General features: G+C 43.0%; 2 protein-coding genes across 2 annotated transcripts in view; one reads left to right on the top strand and one right to left on the bottom strand.

Moving 5' to 3' along the window:
• LOC124275836 (serine/threonine-protein kinase Nek7-like) overlaps window positions 1-16,780 on the top strand; it is a 29,048-nt gene extending 12,268 nt beyond the window's left edge. The window contains exons 10-11 of the transcript XR_006898363.1: window positions 16,207-16,210; window positions 16,770-16,780. The gene's annotated coding sequence lies outside the window, so the exon portion shown is untranslated. The remainder of the gene's footprint in view (window positions 1-16,206; window positions 16,211-16,769) is intronic.
• LOC124275837 lies at window positions 5,684-24,429 on the bottom strand. The gene is made up of 4 exons (XM_046711520.1): window positions 23,966-24,429; window positions 14,339-14,525; window positions 7,569-7,789; window positions 5,684-6,526 (listed from the first exon to the last, which is right to left on the bottom strand). Exons 1-4 carry the CDS (start codon window positions 24,077-24,079, stop codon window positions 6,344-6,346), a joined length of 705 nt encoding a protein of 234 aa, XP_046567476.1. The 5' UTR covers window positions 24,080-24,429; the 3' UTR covers window positions 5,684-6,343.
• Window positions 24,430-24,839: the final 410 nt, after the last annotated feature.

Below are 24,839 nucleotides of genomic sequence, written 5' to 3'. Positions count from 1 at the left end.
GATGTTCCTGTTCTCTTGCTGTAACACACCATTGTGTTAAAGGACCATTCATAATTTATGGCAAGGGGGTGATAATGATTTTTATGCAGAAGCATGTACAATGTGAATGACCCCCTAAAATTTACATATAAAGTAAGTGACCCCCCACCCCCAAATTCATTTACAAAATCAATGACCCCCACCCTCCCCTTCCCATAATTTTTGAAGTATATTATTTAAATATTTTTGGGTACAAAATTGCTGCCCTGCTTCCTCTCTCTCTCTCTCTCCTCCCCCTCCTTAAAATCATAATCACCCCCTCTAGCCATAAATTATGAACGGTCCCTTTTACATAGTTCCACAGGCACAGAACTTCAGATTCATTGTCAGGATGGGCAACCTGTAATCAGTCAGAAGTAATCTGAAGCTCTCCATGATTGCAAAATATCTTTTTACAGGAACCACATTGTTACAAAATGGCTGGTCCGATGTGTTATATTGTACTGGTTCATTGTTATTTACACGCAGGTGAAACAGTTAGCCCCCTTGCACCTGGTGACTTGAGTGTAGGGTTTGCTTTACATGTGTGCACAGTGATATCTTGTTGTGTGGCCGGTTATTCTTGTTTTATGAGTATTTTCTCATTTGTATTTTCATCCTCTGCTGAACTGGCAGAGCGACCAACTTGGTGAGGTTTGACTTTTTCTGCAGCTTATTTATTTAGTTTGTTTATTTTCGCCAAAAAATGATTTTATCAGGTTGAAGAGCTTCTGATCATCATCATCATCATAATCATGATTTCATAATAGTTATTCAGTAGGAGACGCCATATGACTAGAACACTTGTGCTCACCTATAGCGGAGCATTCTTTGCGAAACCGTCCATTGTGATTGATCAGAGGCATTTATAATATATTTTACATATCATTCTTTAGATGTTTGACATGTTGTCTTATATTTAGATATTGTTGTTTTTCTAGAAATCCGTCCATTGTTATGTCTTTTTGTGTTATTTTTATGCTATTTGGCAAAAGTATTATGTCCAGGTGGAGTTGCCTCCCCTGCCTCTCTGTGGGCGTGATCAGTCACCATTCACAGCTACATTCTGGTCACAATGGCGACACCTCTTATAGGCTTATATAACCTGTCTCTTCTGTCGCCAAGAAGACTATTTATTCATCTCACAATAGTTTTTAGCCACAGTGTTAAAACTTCAATAGCACTAATATAGCCAGTTGTTGAACCAACAAGTGGCCATTGAAGGAAAATCTGGTCCGATGGTAAAGACCTCTTGTCCTACTGTCTATACACAGATGACAGATCGAGTATGTGATATTTCCGTTACAGTGGACTTTCCTTACTTTATCCTTAACATGATCTATAATCTTTTGGGGCGGTGGGGTAGCCAAGTGGGTAAAGCGTCCGCGAGTCACGCCGAAGACCCGGGTTCGATTCCCCACATGGGTACAATGTGTGAAGCCCATTTCTGGTGTCCCCCAGCCGTGATGTTGCTGGAATATTGCTAAAAGCAGCGTAAAACCAAACTCGCTCGCTCTTTAATCTTTTATTCCACAATATTCAGTTTTTCCATCCTTTGACAATTGTCCTGGACCTATTATTGGACTGACCATTTGACATTGGGTGTGAGGGAACTGGGGTAGATTTTGTCTGGAAACAAAATATTTTACAGCTATGACTGCAGAACTAGATATTGTTTCAATCCAGACTTGAGCTGTTTTATTTTTTCAAAACAATGTGATTTCTGTGATGGGAAATACCTTTTTTGTCCCTACACTTGGATCCGAAGTATTTGTTTCAAGCTTTTCATATACCATGTTTTTTAATGTTGATGAGAAACCCTGCCAGTGGTTACATTGATATTTTTGTTTGGGAAGTGAATTCATCACCTCTACCTTAGTGCACTCAGAATGTACCTCACACATGACTGTCATTTGATCAGTGGGCTGTATTTAAAGTTGTTTCATTTCAATCAGACTTAGACGGAAATGATGATAGGGAATGGGTCCAGGGTATATGACTTAAGACATGAGATATAAAACCAATATTTAGTATGCCTTGGTAACAGCTGTTCTTGGAGAAACAGGTGTATTCTTGGAGAAACAGGTGTTCTTGGGGAAAACAGGTGTTCTTGGAGAAACGTGTTCTTGAGGAAACAGATGTTCTTGTTTCCCCTAACTTCTGCTGACCCCAGATTGTTGCTCCTGGGCCAAGGTGAGGAGAGTCCACTGTGTTATTGGAATTTAGCTTTAGTTCAAGCATGTTAGTTTGCTGTTGTTAACTTGGTCTTGAAGACATTGAATGTTGCCCTGTGTTTGTTGTGAATACAGTTGTTGTGTTATCCAGTCACAGATGAAATGAGCACTTGTTGTTATCAGGTGTCTAACAGATATATTGTACATAGAAAGTATTCTATTGTCACCCCTTTCCCACCACCGTACCCAGGTGTCCCTAGACACCATGCTAGCTATTCTTGAAACGTTCGTAGCCCTACGAACTTCTTAAGCCCATTCTTAACCCATTGGCTACGATCAAAGTTACGAATTCTTAAGGCTACGAACGTTTCGAGAATAAGGATCCATGTTCTGTCAGATATCCAATTTATTCCAAGGTGTCAACCACACCCCATGTTATTGTCTGGTCACACCAACTGATAACAAAGTGTCGTTAAGACACCTGGTGTTTCCCCACCAATCAGCGCATTGTCCTGGTGTCATTGTATTTCCTAGCCCTGACACCCGGTGTCTGGTTGCACTACGTTTTTCTTATCACCGTCTGATTCAGAAGGGAACCACGTTCAGCCTGTTGATCCCATAACCTCCTTTCTCTAGGTCAAGTTTAGAATAAATTTTAACGTGAAAGGTAACCACCACAGCTTTGAGAGCAGCAGGTGCCTGCTGTAAATTCTTCCCGTAAGATATTCCTCAACTATTATTGTTCAGATTAGCTTTATCCAAATTCACTTGATGATACTGACGAGGACCGTTTCACAAAGTGTTCTGAAAGTGACTGTCGTAAGGTCGTCGTAACTGCTCTACTAGCCTTGTAACAAACGCTGCTACGACTGTCGTAAGTCCGTGCCCGTGCCAAGATGGGAGCTTGGCACTGAGATCGTTTCGTGACACATAGCCTATGTACACGACCAGAGTGCCGCCGTACAAAACAACATAAACGCTACGACTGACGTAAGTCGGTTAAGATATGGGAGTTACGACCACCTTAGCTAAGATCGCTTTGTACAACGGCATCCAGGCTGCAGGTGACTCCTAAGCTGTAGTCGGGTGACGGCGCCACCATGTGATAACGTCATGTAGAAATACCACAGAGTGTATTGCTCATCCAGGGAAATATTTCCACAAACATTCCAGTGTTAGTTACATGTACCACAAGCCATGAAGCCTCTCCATCCGCCCCAGGTATATGCACGGCTAGTATATTATGAAGGAGCATTTAGCGAATAATAGACAATTAGATAACCACGATAAAATGTCATGAGTTGCTTGTATCTTGCGTGCACTTATGTCCATTCCGATCTAATGTTGATGTGTAGATACGAGTTGAAGATCTAAGTTAAAATCGTAAGTTACGTGGAAAGACAAAGTTATATCTGCAGTGTCCGTCTCCGCAGTATAAGTACCTTCCTTACGGAGTCTTCATCAGGATGGAGAGGTGGTTGCTGTGGGTGTATCTATGAATAAATATTATGATACAGGAAACTCTTGTGTTTGTGTGTGTGTTTGCGAAGAGATCCATCCATTGCGTCAGTTCTTAGTCTCTTGCCGACCGCCTCCGTGGTGTAGTGGTTAGAGCGTCCGCCCGGAGAGCGGAAGGTCGCGGGTTCGATCCCCGACCGCGTCATACCAAAAGACGTTAAAATATGGTACTTGTTGGTCCCTGCCTGGCGCTCGGCATTATTGGGTACAACACTATAGCACTATAAAGCCAGCTTCAGTCTGGGCTAGTACAAGCAGCCGCACATACACATACACACGCATGCACGTCGTCATATGAGCGAAATATTCTCAAGCACGACGTTAAACCCAATTTCACCTCACCTCACCTAAGTCTCTTACCCAAGGATTTATGCGGCCATCAGAGCACCTCATGAGGCAAGGTAAGTTGTCAGTTAAGACTGGCGTGGGTCATGGTCTCAGACGATGATACTCATAGTACCCTGATGCCAGGGCCATACATCGTCTTTTCAATGATATTCCCTTTGTCCAAAAGTCCTTAACTGGACCCGCGAAGATTCGGGTTATTTTTGGTCTTCATCAACCAATGCTTGTTGTAAGGGGCGACTAACGGGATCGGGTGGTCAGGCTCGCTGACTGATTTGGTTGACACGTCATCATATCCCATTTGTGTAGACGGATGCTCATGCTGTTGATCACTGGATTGTCTGGTCAGGACTCGATTATTTACAGACCGCCACCATTTAGCTGGATTATTGCGAAGTGCGGCGTTAAGAACAAACAAACAAAATTCTAAAATGAGGGTTGGCTATGATTCGGGCTTTGTGACTTGGCCGATCGTCTGTCATCATGCTCCCCATTGGCAAATCTTAGTGCTGGCAATTCCCCATTGGCCACTCTTAGTGCTAGCAATCACTGGGTTGTCGATGGTATTGTGCGTCCCACAATCCCTAAACTACATTACTTTCCCTGTCCTAACCCATCATAGCCCGCAACATTCTCTTCCCACAGAGGTTACTTGTCATATCTTCCTACGAACCTCTGTTCTAATACGGCCATATTTCCCGGTTGTCGTAAAATCCCCTAGCGGAAAAAGATAGCAAAACGAATTATCTCCCTTCTTTCTTTCCAATCAGAACAGGTGTCACATCGACTTAGATTCAACTTGACTAACACAAGCAAATGTGGGGTCAAAAATATCCCCCCATCTGCCGGGGACTTGTGTTGATGTTACACTCAAGACGTTTAATGGCTAGCTCTCCGTTGTCAACGAGGGCGATGGAGACGCCACTGATCCGCCATAACATGACTGAGTTCTGTCTAGAAGAAACGTTTGCCCATCGCGCAGGGGAAGAAGTTTAGTTTTCTCGAAGCATACGGAAATTACCGAGGCCTTGCGAATGATCACTTTTGAAACAACGTCGCTGATTGCACAACTAAATCTGATTGCCTCCAATCACGAGTCTTGAACGAGGTTACGTAGGAAGATATGACAGGAGTAACCTCTGTGGGAAGAGAATGAGCCCGCGATGAAATATCCCTAAATGAAGCTATTCTAGATTTCCTCGGGCGAATCACCGAGTTCTAATGCGGTGTATGAAATAAGCCAAAAATCCAGCCAGACACCAGGGCTGGTAACTTCAAAACGTTACCAGCCCAAAATGGATTTAACCAGACCAAATATGGTGACTTTACTCGGATGTATGGAACATCTAAAATATTTACCAGACCATCGGGCTGGCTAGCTGTAAATTTAGACCGTCCTTCAGAAATCTAGACCGTCTCGGGTGGTCTGGCGGGCCTTATTTCATACACTATCTAAATGGCGTCCATATGTGCAAGGATATCTTTCAGTTTGTCATATGTAAACAGCTCGAGATTCGAGATACGCCAATTTCAACCAATCCGATACGCAGTCCCACGTGTGTTTTTGAACAAGCCAAACAACGCGACTGTCATCCATGGGGCTAATAAACATCACGTAACAAATTAACTGGAATGAACGTCTTTAATGAGGACAAAACTACGTCAAAAGTAGATGTGCGTCGACGCGAAGGACACCATATGATGTCAAAGTTTAGATATAGGTTCATACAACTACAATGTCCAAACAATGAAATATTTTATACACAGCTAAAGTAAATAACGCTGGTTGGTAAAGTCAGTACCGATTGGTCGACCGTCTACTGCCCCGATCTCCCGGTAGAACGAGGACAACATGGCGGCAGTGGCGTAACATGTCACGTGACACCAGAACAACGGGAAGCAACTGCGTGTGTGATTAACCCATCATAGAGGAGTAGATCAATTATGGACATAACACAATTTCCTTATAACAAAACCGAAGCCTGGCATCCGGACGTAACTGACGTGTGGGCGTGGCTGATATCCGATCAGGAGTACTGACCTGTTGTGATGTCATCAACTCACAACCAATAGGAAGGTCAGATAGGGTGTATATCAGGTGCTGTAGGTTTCCACTGACAAACCTCAGGCGGTGACGTACAATGACATAATAATGATAATAAATATTATACAACGAATACTAAAACAGTTCATCCGTCAGGGCGAAAAGCTATGTATACACCAGCATAAGTACCCGAGTATATTTGCCTGGACACATCATGGCAACGTGGTCATCTCTGCCGTGACTCTCACACCGCCCTCAAGTCCGTGCAGTACCCAAACGTGTACTCTGCTCCGTGGCTGCTCTGTGAGGAACTCCGGCATTGCTTGTTGCCCGGGCACTTACACAACAGCCGGTTCTCACGTCGTGTGGAGTTCTGGAAATTTAGCTGACAGGTGGCGCTGCCTCGCGGGGGATGGGCACAGTCCGGCTGTGGAGAAATCAAAGTCAATCAAGAAAACCTTTCGGCATCAACAGTCGCCCGAACACAACCTGACTCGCTTTTTAACTGTCATTAGTGCGAAGTGATTCAATGCATCTTCAAAGTACTTGATTTCTTTTAAAAGTCGATCCCATGTAGGCAATAACATAATTTCACGTTACACCAAAAGCAGAATTGCACTTCGAATACATTGTTTCTAATTACATTCCCCGTAAGCCCATTTGACTTATTACAACTTGAGCACACCTTTGGGTTCTTACAACATACACCACTGGTTACAAGGGTTCACGGATGACCCAGTCGTTCAAGGCGCCGCAATTCGCTTTTCAGAGTTGCCTCCCTTGGGCGTGACAGAAACCCGCGATCGTGCGCTCGGATTCCGATTTGCCCTGTTTATGTTTCTAAGTTTGTCAGAACCATACCCCTGCTTTGGTATCCCCGCAGCACAGCTGGAAATATGTCTTTGATATTCATCACTTTGGGCTGCCCAAGCTCCCCCCGCCTCCGTGGTGTAGTGGTTAGAGCGTCCGCCCGGAGAGCGGAAGGTCGCGGGTTCGATCCCCGACCGCGTCATACCAAACACGTTAAAATATGGTACTTGTTGGTACCTGCTTAGCGCTCGGCATTAATGGGTACAACAAGGTCGGCTCGGAGTCAGTATACTGTGTCTGAGTGGGGTATTCATGCTTTACTGCGGCATGGTGTCTCAGTGAGCTAGCACTATAAAACCAGCTGAAGTCTGGGCTAGCACAAGCAGCCGCACATACACACGCATGCACGTCGTCATATGAGCGAAATATTCTCAAGCACGACGTTAAACCCAGTTTCACCTCACCTCATCTCCTCGGCCTATCACGCACGCACATTAATCGAACACGTCGTAATGTACGTGGTAAAAACTGTTCAAAACTGCTTTGAACTCACAACTCATTCCGGTTGCAACATTTTCTCCTATTGTATCCTGTTGAGCTATATTTTTAAATCGATATGCTTATCAACTTCATTTAAGAAAGAGACAAATTACACTTACCATAGAACATACAAAGTTCTGATGCCTTTCGTAAGTGTGCTCATAGAGCAACACACTCTGAAGATGCAGAGGCCGGTTGTCGGAACACCTGCAGTTGATTGACGTCACTTCCTGTGGCAGAATGGATCTACCCTTCAGCGACAGTGCCACTTCGTGGGGGTGACAAATTCGCTCGGCGTGGACAGTCTGACAGAACTTGAGCTGCAAGGTGGTTTCCGAGCCTGGAACATAAACCACGTCACTACAGTCTGCCCAAAGAAAATTTCTCTCCTGGAACTTAACGCGTTCCAGTAATGTCACGAAAGACGACATTCTCATCACGATACACTTTATAAATTTATAAATGTACGCTTTCAAAAAACCTGAAAAACTGCCTCAGACAATACAACATAACAACAACTCAAACGTACAACACGATGTGTGGTATCTGTTTTTCAACTGAAGTCGGACAGTGTTAAACAGAAGACGAGTGTGTTATCTGGGGTTTAACAATATGCCGATAGTGTGGTGTTAAAATTTATATATGTCTTTAAACAACATGTCGATTGTGGGTTTTTCTGTCTTTAAACAACACGGTGAGTTATCTGGGTCTCAACTGAAGCAGGATTGTGTGTTATTTTGGTTTAAACAACATGTCGATAGTGGGTTATCTGTCTTTAAACAACACCCATTGTGAATTAGAAGTTGTTCATATATTGACATCCTTCCTTACTGCTCCAACTTGTAAATGCGTCTCAAGTGTTGAATTGTAGTTGTTCAATTTAATTTGGCTCTTTAAACCATATGTAGAATTAGATTTGAACAAATTACTCTTAGTATTAGTACTATTTTAAGTAGTTCTGAAGTTCACACGCCAAAAGGAGGGGCGCTAGGGTTGGGTAGGGTGGCGTAGTTACCTAGTGGTTAAAGCGTACGCTCGTCATCCCGAAGACCCAGGTTCGATTTACAATATGGGTACAATATGTGAAGCCCATTTCTGGTGTCCCCCGCCGTGATGTTGCTGGAATATTGATAAAACCGACGTAAAACTGAACAAACTCACTCACTCACACGTTAATATGAAATCCATCTATAGGACCACGAGTCGCGATTCGGCTTGTCCCGGTAGAACACGAAAAACGAATGTGCCCCAGCTACTGACAAGCTCAAGGTCAACGTGAATTGTCGGGGGATGGCGAATATTGCAGATAATGGCGGTCAGCTCTTCTTGGCGCCGATTGAGGCCGGGAGACCGTTTATCTAGGGCCCTCAATTGCCCGCACATCGATGGGACACTAATACCTTTGTCAATAGCATTACCCACATCAATCTCCTACAGACCCGGATGATGGCCCTTGACCTCTTACTGTCAGCAGTTAAGTACTCTAGCACTGGGAAGGGGAATGCAGGTCCCTCAAACAAATATATATGGCGTCGCATACTACGATCCAACATGGTCGTTCAATGTATGTCTGTCTCAGATACAGCTGTTGACAACAACCAGAATTGTACACACCTTCCGTATCTGTATCAAACACAGATGATGTCAAACCAGAGACCATATAATCTATTATATGGTCTCTGGTCAAACAGACGCCCAACATTTTTGGTCTTGTGCATAAAGCCAAGGGTGCTGTTTACAAAACAACCTTAGCGCTAAGACTACCTTAAGTCTGTGTTCAGGTATGGGAGTTACGGTCACCTTAGCGCTAAGACTACCTTAAGTCTGTGTTCAGGTATGGGAGTTACGGTCACCTTAGCGCTAAGACTACCTTAAGTCTGTGTTCAGGTATGGGAGTTACGGTCACCTTAGCGCTAAGACTACCTTAAGTCTGTGTTCAGGTATGGGAGTTACGGTCACCTTAGCGCTAAGACTACCTTAAGTCTGTGTTCAGGTATGGGAGTTACGGTCACCTTAGCGCTAAGACTACCTTAAGTCTGTGTTCAGGTATGGGGGTTATGGTCACCTTAGTGCTAAGATCGCTTTGTCACAAATCAGTAGTGAGTGAGTTTAAGTTTTACTCCGCTTTTGGCATATTTCAGCAGTATCACGGAGGGGGACACCAGACATGGGCTTCACACATGGCACCCATGTGCACGGGCCCTCGTGTCTTTGCGAGGATTAAAGATTTTTTTTAAAATATATAAAATATTGAGATGACCCCCGACTCGAAAGGCTTTACAATACAATGCACCATGACGTATTGGACTGTGAAGCATTTCGAGTCAAATTTTATATATATTTTTTAAATCTTTAATCCTCGCAAAGACACGAGGGCCTGTGCCCATGTGGGGAATAGAACCCGGGCCTTCAGCGTGACGAGCGAAAGTTTTAACCACTAGGCTACACTACCGCCCCAGTTGACGCAAAGCATTGGTTGCTCAGGGAGAGTCTTTGGATGGGTGACTGTGTTTGGCAGCTCCCGGAGGTTTCTAGGAGCTTTGTCCTGCCCCACTAAGAAACACACGTGGTCTCACTTTAGGCAAGTGAGTTTGTTCAAAATAGCCTATGTTCACCCAGCAGAAAATGGGTACCCGCTGGGATGAGTCATATGACTGTTACCTTTCTCGCACCTCACAGGCAGCTTGGGTTATCCGGAGTGTGTGAGTGAGTTTTAGTTTCAGGCCGCTTTTGGCAATATTCCAGCAATATCACGGCGGGAATACCAGAAATGGGCTTCACACATCATACCCGTGCGGGGAATCGAACCCAGGTCTTCGGCGTGACGAGCGAACGCTTTACCCACTAGGCTACCCCAATTATATGTCCATTATGTTTTATGCGCTTAGAGCATGCCTGTGCGGCGTGAAGGTCAGTGCTATATAAGCGGCCTTATTATTATATCATATCTACTGACTGGACGTCACACAGACACCTAACGATGGACACACTCACTCATTCACTGCATTAAACAGCTGACGTCTTTCAGACACCCGTCGCTGTATCATATAGGAGTCTCCATCACAAACGGCCTGAGAGGATCAGGGTTAGAGTTGATCTTCCGCAATCCATGCTTCTTTTAATACGCGGGTAACGGGATCGGGTGGTCAGGCTCGCTGACTTGGTTCACACATGTCATCGTATCCCAATTGCAAGATCGATGCTCATGCTGTCAATCACTGGTTTGTCTCCACACTCGATTATTTACAGACCTTCATCATACAGCTGAAGACCCGTGAAGATCCGGGGTAGAATAGGTCTTCAGCAACCCATGCTTGCCACAAACGACGACTGTGCTTGTCGTAAGAGGCGACTAACGGGATCGGGTGGTCAGGCTCGCTGACTTGATTGACACATATCATCGGTTCCCAATTGCGCAAATCGATGCTCATGCTGTTGATCACTGGATTGTCTGGTCCAGACTCGATTACTTACAGACCGCCGCATATGGCTGAAATATTGCTGAGTGCGGCGTAAAACTAAACTCACTCACTCACTCATACAGCTGAAATAATGTGTGGAGTTCAGCTATACTACTCACACTTTGCTAAGGATCACAAAAATTCACAACTTTACTTAAACGTAGATTCATAATTTGAAATTGAATCCATTTAAAACTGGATAAATAATAACATGGTAACCCCTCTTTAGGCAAACAGTCACTTTAATTTAACCTTATGCACTTGATACATGAGTAACCATAAAAATGGTTTTCATGGCACCAATCAACCATTTTGCAAATCATGGAACAGTCATTCACAAGTACACAACAACTGTCAATAGCAGGTATGGGGCCCACAAGATGAACCTAGGATCCATGCTTACAATAAGCTTCGACATTTAACCCAAACGTAACCCCACATCATAGTTTTCTGTTGAATCCGTGATTTGATCCTTAGCAAAGTGTGAACAGTATATAAACAAAACTGTGGGCTCATTGTATGACACAGGCCACCTCTGTGTTCAAAGAATGATACAAGACTTATGATATTCAACATTTGTTTCAGGTTTGCCAGTGGGAACTGTCCCACCTTTGGCAACATAGCTCAGTCCAGTGCACCACCATTTGGTAACTTAGCAACGATTATTTATAGTTTATTTACAAACTGCCGTCGATCCGTGAAGATCCGGGTTAATAATGATCTTCATGCCTGTCGTAAGAGGAGACTAACGGGATCGGGTGGTCAGGCTCGCTGACTTGGTTGACACATGTTATCGTATCCCAATTGCGTAGATGATGCTCATGATGTTGATCACTGGATTGTCTGGTCCATACTCGATTATTTACAGCCCGCCGCCATATAGTTGTAATAAGTGCAGCGTTAAACAACAAACAAACAATCACTACAGACTGCCGTCACGTAGCTGGAATTTTGCGGCGTTAAACAGCTGATGTCCTTCAGGCACCAAACATTACACCGTGTCATACAACAATGTGAGTGTACATTGTAACATTGATAAATGTCTTGTATTAATACCATTGTATTTAGCTTTTATTCTTAATGCAGGATATTTACCATTCCAGGACAATCAGGCTTGACAGTTTATTTATCATAATAATACCATTCTAATTTACATTGTTGAAAACAGTATTCTCATCTTTCACAAAAAATACGTAGACATTTCAATGTTTACTGGAATGCGCCCATTAATCTATCATGTCACGAGATCCTGCCGGGATTAGTCAGTCGACAGTTATTATAGTTCAAACTGAAACTTACTTTTACATGACACGTGTGTAGTAGATTAGGAGCCAGGTTTACTTAACACGTGTGGAGTAAACTATAGGACCAAGGTTTACATAACACGTGTGTAGTAGAGTAGGAACAAAGTTTTACTCAACACGTGTGTAGTAGATTAGGACCAAGGTTTTACATAACACGTGTGTAGTAGAGTAGGAACAAGGTTTTACTCAACACGTGTGTAGTAGAGTAGATTAGGACCAAGGTTTTACATTAACACGTGTGTAGTAGAACAAGTAGAGAAGGAACAAGGTTTTACTCAACACGTGTGTAGTAGATTAGGAACAAGGTTTTACTTAACACGTGTGTAGTAGAGTAGGAACAAGGTTTTACTCAACACGTGTGTAGTAGAGTAGGAACCAAGGTTTTACTTAACACGTGTGTAGTAGAGTAGGAACAAGGTTTTACTCAACACGTGTGTAGTAGATGAGGAGCCGTGTAATGCAGAGTCGACTTTTACTTGAAACGGATGTGGTTGAATTTGGTGATCGATATGGTGACGAGCTAACTTTACACCTGTACTTTGGAATATGAAGATGTGTTTTACTTTACCTGTGGCGAAATAAGGTGATGTTTTACTTAACGCGTGGCTATATATGGTGATGTTTTACTTATGCTACATGCGGTAACATAACGTGTGGTGAAATAAGGTGATACTTAACGTGCGGTGAAATAAGGTGATGTTTTACTTAACGTGCGGAGAAATAAGGTGATGTTTTACTTAACGTGTGGTGAAATCAGGCTATGTTTTACTTAACGTGTGGTGAAATGAGGTGATGTTTTACTAATGTAAGGTGATATATGGTGATGTTTTACCAAACGTGTGGCGAAATAAGGTGATGTTTTACTTAACGTGCGGTGAAATAAGGTGATGTTTTATTTAACGTGCGGTGAAATAAGGTGATGTTTTACTTAACGTGTGGCGAAATAAGGTGATGTTTTACTTAACGTGCGGTGAAATAAGGTGATGTTTTACTTAACGTGTGGTGAAATAAGGTGATGTTTTACTTAACGTGCGGTGAAATAAGGTGATGTTTTACTTAACGTGTGGTGAAATAAGGTGATGTTTTACTTAACGTGTGGTGAAATAAGGTGATGTTTTACTTAACGTGTGGTGAAATGAGGTGATGTTTCACTAACTTAAGGCGATATATGGTGATGTTTTACTTAACGTGTGGCGAAATAAGGTGATGTTTTACTTAACGTGTGGTGAAATAAGGTGATGTTTTACTTAACGTGTGGTGAAATAAGGTGATGTTTTACTTAACGTGCGGTGAAATAAGGTGATGTTTTACATAACGTGCGGTGAAATAAGGTGATGTTTTAATAATGCGGGCAGAAATGATGTTTTACATTACTTAACGTGTGGCGAAATAAGGTGATGTTTTACTTAACGTTCGGCGAAATAAGGTGATGTTTTACATAACGTGTGGTGAAATATGGTGATGTTTTACTTAACGCGTGGCGATATATGGTGATGTTTTACTTAACGCGTAGCGAAATATGGTGATGTTTTACTTAACGTGCGGTTAAATAAGGTGATGTTTTATTTAACGTGCGATGAAATAAGGTGATGTTTTACTTAACGTGTGGAGAAATCAGGATATGTTTTACTTAACATGTTATGAAATGAGGTGATGTTTTACTAACGTAAGGCGATATATGGTGATGTTTTACCAAACGTGCGGCGAAATAAGGTGATGTTTTACTTAACGTGCAGTGAAATAAGGTGATGATTTATTTAACGTGTGGTGAAATAAGGTGATGTTTTACTTAACGTGCAGTGAAATAAGGTGATGTTTTACTTAACGTGCGGCGAAATAAGGTGATGTTTTACTTAACGTGCGGCGAAATAAGGTGATGTTTTACTTAACGTGCGGCGAAATAAGGTGATGTTTTACTTAACGTGCGGCGAAATAAGGTGATGTTTTACTTAACGTGCGGCGAAATAAGGTGATGTTTTACTTAACGTGCGGCGAAATAAGGTGATGTTTTACTTAACGTGTGGTGAAATAAGGTGATGTTTTACTTAACATGTGTTTTGAACGATGGTGATGGTCTTAACCTAACACGTGCTTTATCGGACTAAGGTGAAGGGTCTGACTTACCACGAGGTGTGTGGAGGAATCTAGTGACGGATCGTTCCGGGTTTTGGTCCCACTCTGTCGGGCACATGCCGCCTTCACACATACACATGCTGCCGCTACGTGTCTCCTGCTTCAATGTCCCGTTGCCATAGTATTCCCGCACCAACACCTTACAGGGCTTGTTCTCACGGGGGCACCTTGGCAGTTGCTGGAAGAGTTACAAGAGATTAGCAGAGGAACACACGCACCAACAACGGGTGGATAGCAGGGTGTAGGGGATATGTAGCATTGTGTGGAGGGTAGATGTCACGGTGGAACCAAGGGAAACGCAGCAGGCAGTGCCGCGGGGGGATAGACAGCTGTACGGGGATATATAGCAAGCTATGACAGGTGAAGAGCAAGCTGTGCATGGTGGATGAAAGGGAGGTTGTAAAGGGTGGATATTATGTTGTAACGGATGGAAAGCAGGATCTGACGAGCTGTGAGCAGGTTGTAGCGGAAGGAATGCAGGGTGTAGCGGGAGGAGTGCAGGGTGTAACGGGTTGATAGTGGAATGTGACGAGTTGGCAGTAGTAATTATCGGACGGAAGGCGAAGGAATGCAGGTTGTAGCGGAAGAAAAAGCAGGTTGTAGCGGAAGAAAAAGCAGGTTGTAGCGGAAGGAATGCAGGTTGTAGCAGAAGAAAAAGCAGGTTGTAGCGGAAGGAATGCAGGTTGTAGCAGAAGAAAAAGCAGGTTGTAGCGGAAGGAATGCAGGGTGTAGCGGAAGGAAAGGCAGGTTGTAGCGGAATAAAAAGCAGGTTGTAGCGTAAGAAAAACTAGGTTGTAGCGGAAGGAATGCAGGGTGTAACGGGTTAATTTGAAGCGGAATGTGAGTTGGCAGTAGTTCGTATCGGACAGAAGGTAAGGTGTAAAGAAGGTGGTTGTAGCGGGTGGAAAGCAGAATGTGACGAGCTGAGAGAAGGTTGTAGCGTAATGGAGGTGGACGTAGAGGGTGGGTGGCAGGACGCGACGTGTGGAGAGCAGGTTGTGGGGGTAGGAAGGCATGGTTTAGCGGGTGGATGTCAGGGTGTGGCGAATCAGTGGCAGGATTAGCGAGTGCACGATCGGTATATTGAGCTTAGCAAAGGTGTACCGGTTGGACGTGTGCATTTGCCGTATATATTTAAACATGCGTACTCAAACGGATAAACATTGAGAATATACATCTCAGCCATTGCGTAAATTCAAGGCAAAACATCTTATAATCAAGTGGTTGCTGGAGAACAATGGCAACCAGTTATCCTTGTGTCTGGGTTCTTGTATCCAGTGCCCCCTAGCGACAGGAAGACCAGGACGAAAAGGTTAATTACCCGACCCAAAACGATCGTCGTGTAATTAACGATTAATTATTTGTGAACTGAATGGCTAGAGGGGAGCATTTAGACGTGATTTCTCCAGAGACATCCGACCCAGTGGCTAGATCACAGGGAAGTAGGTAGAATCTGTGTTACAGTTAAAGGACGGGGGAGGGTCACCATGATTATAGCGCCAAAGTCATTTGGCACACATATAGTCCTCGCTGACACGCATCAAACGGGAGGAAATTGTAATTTTGGAATTAATCTTCCCGACCATTAAACTTCACAGCGAGAACCAGAATCTGAATTTCCATATCCAGACTATTCATTGACAGATATTGAATTTTATTATTCAGACCATCCATTGACGATGAAATGAATGAAGAGACTGTAACGAGTGGTAGATCCGTACGTCTCATTGATAGATCTTACTATGGCCTGGCTAGGAAATGATACCAACAATGTATGTCGTCAACAGGAGGGAATTGGGGCTACAGAGAGAGCGGCACAACCAGAGGGATTCTGGGTACACTGGCAGATAGAAGCCAAGACATGTAGTGAGTGAGTTTGATTTTACGCCGCCTTTAGCAATATTCCAGCAATATCACGGCGGGGGACACCAGAAATGGGCTTCACACATTTTACCCAAGTAGAGAATCCAACCCGGGCCTTCGGAGTGACGAGCAAACGCTTTACCCACTAGGCTACCCCTACCCCACCAAGACATGTAGTATAGTGACAGCAGGGTGTCTTGCGTGTAGATGCAGATGGCTGCAACGATGCACCCACGTGAAAACAGAACACCACAGAGAGAACAGGGGTCTGTCGATCGATCAGATAGCCTCGGATATCATCAATATGTCCTTTCATTCACTAAATCCAAGTACTCAAGCAAACGAGTCTATTGATGGACTCTCAGCAGCCTTAGCAGCCTCCTCGTCAATCGCGAGTTAAACAGTTTCTCAATACTCGCTTGTTAAGGATCTCAGCTGCACGTATTACCCTCTCCGCTGGACCAGCAGCTCAATACACGTAATGAAAAGCACTGGTTCATCACACACGTCCATTTAGGTTGTGTCTGTTTACAAATGAGAACATGCTCTCGACTGTTAGACAACAGATATTGCTTCTGTTAAACCAGGTGCTCTCTTTCTGTTAGATCAGAAAAGCAAATTCAGTCAGACAAGAAATCTTACTTCCGATTATACCAGATATCTTATTTCGGTTAGACAATATTACCCTATAATTCAGTTAAACCAGAAATCCGAATTCGGTTAGACCAGAAATTCGTCTTCAGTTAGACAGGAGATCCTAATTCAATTAAACCAGATATTTCAATTCATTTGGACAAGACATCCCACTTCAATTTATAAATGAAATTCTACTTCAGTTAGACCAGAGATTCTACTTCAGTTAGACCAGAGATTTTAATTCAGTTAGGCCAGTGATTTTACTCCAGTTATTCCAGAGATTCTACATGCGTTAGACGTGAGATTCTATTCCAGTTAGACCAGATATTTTAATTCAGTTATTCCATAGAATTTACTCCAGTTAGACCATAGATTCTACTTAAGTTAGGCCAAGAGCTTTTACTTCAGTAATTCCTAAGATTCCAATACGATACACGTGAGATTCTACTCCAGTTAAACCATAGATTCTACTTCAGTTAGACCATAGATTATATTTCAGTTAGACCAGAGATTTTACTTCATTATTGCAGAGATTCTACATACGATACACGTGAGATTCTACTCCAGTTAGACCATTGATTCTGCTTCAGTTAGACCATAGATTCTATTTCAGTTATACCAGAGATTTTACTTCATTATTGCAGATTCAACATGCGTTAGACGTGAGATTCTACTTCCAGTTAAACCAAAGATTCTGCTTCAGTTAGACCATAGATTCTGCTTCAGTTAGACCATAGATTCTACTCCAGTTAAACCAAAGATTCTGCTCAAGTGAGATCAGAGAGTTTTTACAGTTAAACCATAGATTTGCAGAGATTCTACATACGTGAGACATAGATTCTATTCCAGTTAAGATTTTACCAGTTATTCCAGAGATTCTACTCAAGTGAGACCATAGAGTTCTCTTCCAAAGATTCAGTTAGACCAGAGATTTTACTTCAGTTATTCCAGAGATTCTACTCAAGTGAGACCATAGATTCTACTCCAGTTAGACCAGAGATTTTACTTCAGTTATTCCAGAGATTCTACTCAAGTGAGACCATAGATTCTACTCCAGTTAGACCAGAGATTTTACTTCAGTTAGACCATAGATTCTACTCAGTTAGACCAGAGATTTTACTTCAGTTAAACCATAGATTCTACTCAAGTGAGACCATAGATTCTATTCCAGTTAGACCAGAGAATTTACTTCAGTTATTCCAGAGATTCTACTCAAGTGAGACCATAGATTCTATTCCAGTTAGACCAGAGATTTTACTTCAGTTATTCCAGAGTTAGACCAGAGATTTTACTTCAGTTATTCCAGAGATTCTACTCAAGTGAGACCATAGATTCTACTTCAGTTAGACCAGAGAATTTACTTCAGTTATTCCAGAGATTCTACATCCGTCGACCAGAGATTCCACATCCGTTAGACGTGAGATTCTATTCCAGTTAGACCAGAAATTCTACTTCAGTTAGACCATAGATTCTACTCAAGTGAGACCATAGATTCTACTGTGGCAAACTATGTCACAAAAAAGACGTTCCTAACAGCGAATTGACGTAATTTGACGTCATCACTTCGCGGAAATTGAAACAATAGCAATCTGTCCCCAGCTACAGATTTGATAAATTAATGCGACTGTGACAAGAATCCCGTCTCCAATCATGTGAACTCGATATCCCAAACCCTGTAACAACCCGTCTCGTCTTGTAGTCGGTGAGCTAACGACGCCAAATCTGCCGGCGTAACGTTACATTATTGGAATGATGAGTGTGATTAAATCTGCTCTGGTCACGTTAATTATGCTATTTTACAATTAACAAGTCGCAATGACGTCTATAATTGCTTTTGTGTGTTAAACTGTAACACTTTGGAAGTCTGATCCAAGCGACGGTCGTTTGAGGTGCCACGAAGAAAGAGACTTGAATCTGTGTTAGGTGTCTTTGAAGTGACTAAATAATCCACATTTGTTGTATAGGAGTACGACATGGTGATGTGTGAAATAGATCTGACGTGTCAGGTTTAGTTTTGCGTTCTGCGTCTTGAGCATTGGCATTAAACAGTCTGTTCCCTTTGTTGTCACGGGGTTCTGCGTTAAGCAGATGTGGCAAACACACATCAGATGTGTCAGTTGCAGAACATACGACGTCATATCTGTAGCAGATGCCGCAAACACTTCGTCTGCCTGTACCAGCTGCAGTCAATACGCCGTCCTTCCCGTATCAGCTGCAGTAAATACGCCGTCCTTCCCGTATCAGCTGCAGTCAATACACCGTCCTTCCCGTATCAGCTGCAGTAAATACACCGTCCTTCCCGTACCAGCTGCAGTAAATACACCGTCCTTCCCGTATCAGCTGCAGTAAATACACCGTCCTTCCCGTATCAGCTGCAGTAAATACACCGTCCTTCCCGTACCAGCTGCAGTCAATACACCGTCCTTCCCGTATCAGCTGCAGTAAATACACCGTCCTTCCCGTATCAGCTGCAGTCAATACACCGTCCTTCCCGTATCAGCTGCAGTAAATAGTACCAGCTGCAGTCAATAATACACCGTCCTTCCCGTATCAGCTGCAGTAAATACGCCGTCCTTCCCGTACCAGCTGCAGTCAATACACCGTCCTTCCCGTATCAGCTGCAGTAAATACACCGTCCTTCCCGTATCAGCTGCAGTCAATACACCGTCCTTCCCGTACCAGCTGCAGTCAATACACCGTCCTTCCTTCTGCCATACCAGCTGCAGTCAATACACCGTCCTTCACGTATCAGCTGCAGTAAATAATACAGCTGCAGTCAATACACCGTCCTTCCCAGTATCAGCTGCAGTCAATACACCGTCCTTTCCGTACCAGCTGCAGTAAATACACCGCTGCCTTCCCCGTACCAGCTGCAGTAAATACACCGTCCTTCCCGTACCAGCTGCAGTAAATACACCGTCCTTCACGTATCAGCTGCAGTAAAAACGCCGTCCTTCCCGTATCAGGAGTAAACAATACTCTGTTCTTCCCGTATCAGGTTCTACAATACGCCGTCCTTCCCATATCAGGTGCAACAATACGCCGCCCTGTCCGTATCAGGTGCAAGAATACGCCGCCCTGTCCGTATCAGCTGCAGTAAATAAACTGACGTACAAAAGAAAGTACACACATGGTGTTTTGGGATTATTTGGAAAGTGCTGTGATTTTGACTGGCAAATTCGCAATTGGGCACGATATCTGTAGTGTTTTAGCAACACACTAGGTCTGTGACCTAGATATCACTGTAAAAACTCTTTTCAAAACATTTACGTCGCTTTTTGGAAAGTAATCCAAAAGCACCGGGTGTGTACTTTCTTTTCGACGTCAGTTTACGTCGTCCTGCCTTTATCGGTTGCAGTAAACACGTCCTGTTAGTTTTACCTGCAGTAAACACGTCTGTAGAAAGTGCAGTAAAGCACCTACAGCTGCAGTAAACAAGGCCTCGCACCTTCAGCAGCTGTAGTAAACGCGTTCTCCTTACTGTAGCAGCTGCAGTAAACATAAACAGGTAAGCTGTAAGGAGCCCGCCATGGGGACGACGCAAAGCGCACTCTCTGACACGGGTGACAGTTGTATTTTTCGCACTATGGGCGGACAAGGCGGTGTGTAAGAATCAACAAGTATACGGAAACGAAATAAAATATTTTCCGTCCGATATGTTGCTAAATGTACACACTCGGCGTTACGCTGTGTCAAGTGGTGTGTCGAGTAGCAAAGGCTTGTGGGAGGAGAGGGTGGTCACAATATGGCGAATGGGACACTTCCGGGGCGAGCGGAAGCAGTAGTTACTATCGAGCCCAGCAAGCGTCCCAAGCCCAGTACCAGTCCCTTAACCCCGTCCCGTTATCAGAGTTATATAAAATGTAAAATATATTCATTAACTCTATCACTGAGTTTTGTCATTCTTGTACTCCACATGGTTGCTAAACCCCCCTCTGATCACAATACATGGACTATCCCATACCCACATCACATACTAGTAATTAATTTTTCGTACCTAATGGGTAAGACCGCCTCCGTGGTGTAGTGGTTAGAGCGTCCGCCCAGAGAGTGGAAGGTCGCGGGTTCGATCCCCGACCGCGTCATACCAAAAGACGTTAAAATATGGTACTTGTTGGTCCCTGCCTGGCGCTCGGCATTAATGGGTACAACAAGGACTGGTGGGCTCGGAGTCAGTATAATGTGTCTGAGTGGGATATTCATGCTTCACTGCGGCACGGTATCTCAGTGGGCTAGCACTATAAAACCAACTTAAGTCTGGGCTAGTACAAGCAGCCGCACATACACATACACACGCATGCATGTCGTCATATGAGCGAAATATTCTCAAGCACGACGTTAAACCCAATTTCACCTCACCTCACCTCACCTCACCTCACCTAATGGGTAAAAATTAGGTGAAGTGGGAGGACACCCTTGTGGCAGACACTTCACAAAGGGTGGAATATAGTACATGATTTCGTCACACAATCAGGGTGTGATATATCTCAATGCCCTGATTTAATGTTGGTTTTCCCCCGCGTCATATTTTGTCTTATCGGTCCCTTGTAAATAACCCTGGTTATTCCTGCACCAGGGTGCGGGCGACAGAGATCGACTTTGTATGCAAGGGGTGGTTTCGGGCGCGACAGAGATCGACTTTGTATGCAAGGGGTGGTTTCGGGCACGACACCGACTGACCCTGCATGCAGGTACACCCCAAGATGACACATGGACAGGGTCGGCTGCAGTGACGACAGACGCTCCACTAACAGCTGGTGATGTACGATGACATACTGCCTTTTGAAGTGACTATTTGGGATAGCATTAGGGTTTTACATTCAGTATTCCATACCGCGTTGTCAAACATAAATTACAAGCCATTACATATACCACTCACACTTTGCTAAGGATCACCAAAATTCACAACTTACTTAAAACATATAATGTGAAATTGTATCCATCTAAAACTGGATAAATAATACTATAGTAACCCTTCTTTAGGCAAACAGTCTCTTTAATCTAACCTTATGCACTTGATACATGAGTAACCATAAAAATGGTTTTCATGGCACCAATCAACCATTCTGCATATCACGGAACGAGTCATTTACAAGTACACAACACCTGTCAATAGCAGGTATGGGATCCACAAGTTTAAATGACATACTGAAACCTAGGATCCATACTTACAATTAGCTAAGACATTTAAACCAAATTAGACCCCACATCATAGTTTTCTGTTGAATCAATGATTTGATCCTTAGCAAAGTGTGAATAGTATATATATCTAACAGGTGTTTTCTGTGACCAAGATATCGCTTATAGATAGAACCCGTTAGACGATAAAACATGTGTAACTGTATCTATGAAATAGCAAGTCTTTAACGGTAGGTTTAGTGAGCTGTTTTTCTGAATTTACTATGTACAAGCTACAACGGTTAACCACCTACACTAAAACATCATGTGGGTTTGACATAAACATGAGGAAATGAACTAAGATTTACATATGTAAGCTTTACATAAACTAAAATACACTTACAGGGGCGTAGCTACCATTATAAAAAGCCCGGGCTTACACATGATTTTTGAAAAAAAATAATTTTTCTTCCAATTCTTGCCAAAATACCAACAAACACGTTATTAGAACAAAAAAGGGTATCCCTTTATGAATTATATTGACTACAATATTTTTTATAACAAAGCATTACCAATACAGTAGTGGTGGTCCGATTAATTGAAATAATCGAAGATTGGTCGCAATGACTAAACGACCAAGCAAGCGATCATGTTTTCTCATAATCGAACACAAACAATTCTGGAACACTTGTTTGCATTAACAATATTTTTCACAAGGTTGGTTTTACATTTCATGACCACTACAAGCTCGTTCCAAGTCATGGTTCAATTTATCTTCAAGACTCCAAGAAATTGATGTTCCTAACCTACTAGTCATCCTTGAAAGATGTGGAATTTGCCAATGCCTTTTGTGCAATTTGCAAAAACACCAAAGAACTACAGGGTTAAACTTTACACCTTTACACTAAAAAAAATGGCTTGCTCGCGCTTGATATGGGTGTTAAAATTAATAACTATAAATCATTTGTCTCCCAAATCTCGACTGCGTATGGGGGCTTTACATAAACTACAAACGAAATCGACTATTTGTTTCTAAAGCTTATAGGTATATGTGCAGCGTTAAACTACAAAACCGACTGTCTTAGACCAATCAGGTCTTAATATTAACTACCAAGTGTCGAGTTATCATGCATACCTAACCTTTACATAAACTAGAAAACTCGACTAAATGGTAGGTAACTTCTTTGAGTGGCATTTTAGGATAACATTTTAGGATACACTTTATGGATAAACAACTTCTTTTATTTCGTTTAATGCACTCACGAAATAAAAGAAGCTGTCCATCAAATTTGACATTGTTGAATGGTTAGTATGTGAGCTGAACATAAATTGCGAAATCTCGACTGAAACATACATATCATGAATTTCTAACATCGACTCCGCATGTTGGTTTACATAAACCATGAACTACTAACTATCAAACATACCCATGTAAGCTTTATATTCATAACAAAACTTTGACTAATATGTATGGATGTCCACTACGATACATTGGATGGTTTCGCCAGGGTACGGTAAAACAACTCTTGAATAGCTCTCCGCCAAGTTTCGCTCGTTTCGCTACAGACAATATACAGTTTCACAAAGCAAGATTATGTCACACGACGCAATTCGAGCTCACTCGTACAGATACATAAATAGTACCCATATTGTGTGGCCCAGTAAGGTTATCCAGTGACTGGTGATGGAGTCTCTTTCACCACGTGACACCTTGACAACTAAGTATATCCGTCACACTCGTGGGTGACAAAAATGTTTGAGCTGATGTATTTTAAAATAAGTCCCTTACGACAAGATGTACAAAGATATGAAATATTACATCAATTTGAATGAAGGGGAGCGCATTTTCCAAATATTTCTCTCTATACTAAGGTGTATCACACAAACATCGACTGAATGACCACATCTATGGCTTTGTATATTAAAATTAAATATATGAAGCTTTTATATATGATCAAAGTTTTGGTTCAATAATTTGGGTTTAAGAATGTCAAGTCTCACCTCGGCTGGGTCCGGCCCTACGAAGTTGATCCGGTCAGCATACGGCCACGCCCTTCCCCTGCACGTGCAGATCAGGCTGAGTAGAAATACGCAAATCACTTGAATCAAATCCATGTCTGCGCGTCTGTATGTTTGTCGTGATGTCTGCAGTTGCCTATAGTCGCCCGTCTTTTATACAAACGGTCAGCTGTTAACGCTTGGCTCTGACTCAAGCCTCTGTTTATTTTTATGTCATTTCAACATCTTTATTTCGCCTTTAACAATTAATATGACAAAAACCGGAGCTCGTGTGCTTCCTCCAGCCAATGAATGAGTGAGCACGCGCAGGGCGGCAAATGCGGGGGCGGAGGCACACTGCAGAATGAGTGACGGGACACTTTCATTCACAGAGTAGTGATACAAACAAGTAGTGCCACGAGATACTGAGGGGTACCATCAGTCGGCTAATTGTCGCCAAGTGATGGATCTGGCCTAAATTGGCCACCAGCCTCCCGCTTCGTGGCTTGTGCGCCACAATTACACGCTATTAAAACAAATTAACGGATGTTTGAGTAGATATCCTCGTGATAATGTCGCATGTCCGATGTCCGGTCATCAGATGGAGGGGACGTTCTCACTGACGAGTGGTATGTGTGCCTGCAAACACAAACAGTAATTTGGTATATTCTATATTCACGTCACAGGCGTGAGATAATGCCCCTGTATTCATTACGCGGGTTGGTTCAGTAGATCAATGGCTGAGGCGCAGTTCTGCCTAAACATACAACGCGAACATAATCACGACCATTGCTTTGAGAGTGAGTGACATAGTATGGTTTTACGCCGCTTTTAGCAATATTCCAACAAAATCACGGCGGGGAACACCAGAAATGGG

Source organism: Haliotis rubra, unplaced genomic scaffold, assembly GCF_003918875.1.
Source record: "Haliotis rubra isolate DU_JTF1 unplaced genomic scaffold, ASM391887v1 Scf203, whole genome shotgun sequence".
NCBI classification, from domain to species: Eukaryota; Metazoa; Mollusca; class Gastropoda; order Lepetellida; family Haliotidae; genus Haliotis; species Haliotis rubra.
Note: the sequence above shows the minus strand (reverse complement) of the source record. Positions and strands in the feature narration are given on the sequence as shown.

Excerpts from the sequence above, each read along its gene's own strand:
- LOC124275837 (XM_046711520.1), bottom strand. The coding sequence starts at position 24,079 with ATGGATTTGATTCAAGTGATTTGCGTATTTCTACTCAGCCTGATCTGC. Across the intron at positions 14,526-23,965 it reads TAGGGCCGGACCCAGCCGAG|CAACTGCCAAGGTGCCCCCG; the intron begins GTGAGACTTGAC and ends TAACTCTTCCAG. Across the intron at positions 6,527-7,568 it reads AGAACTTTGTATGTTCTATG|CCGGACTGTGCCCATCCCCC; the intron begins GTAAGTGTAATT and ends ATTTCTCCACAG.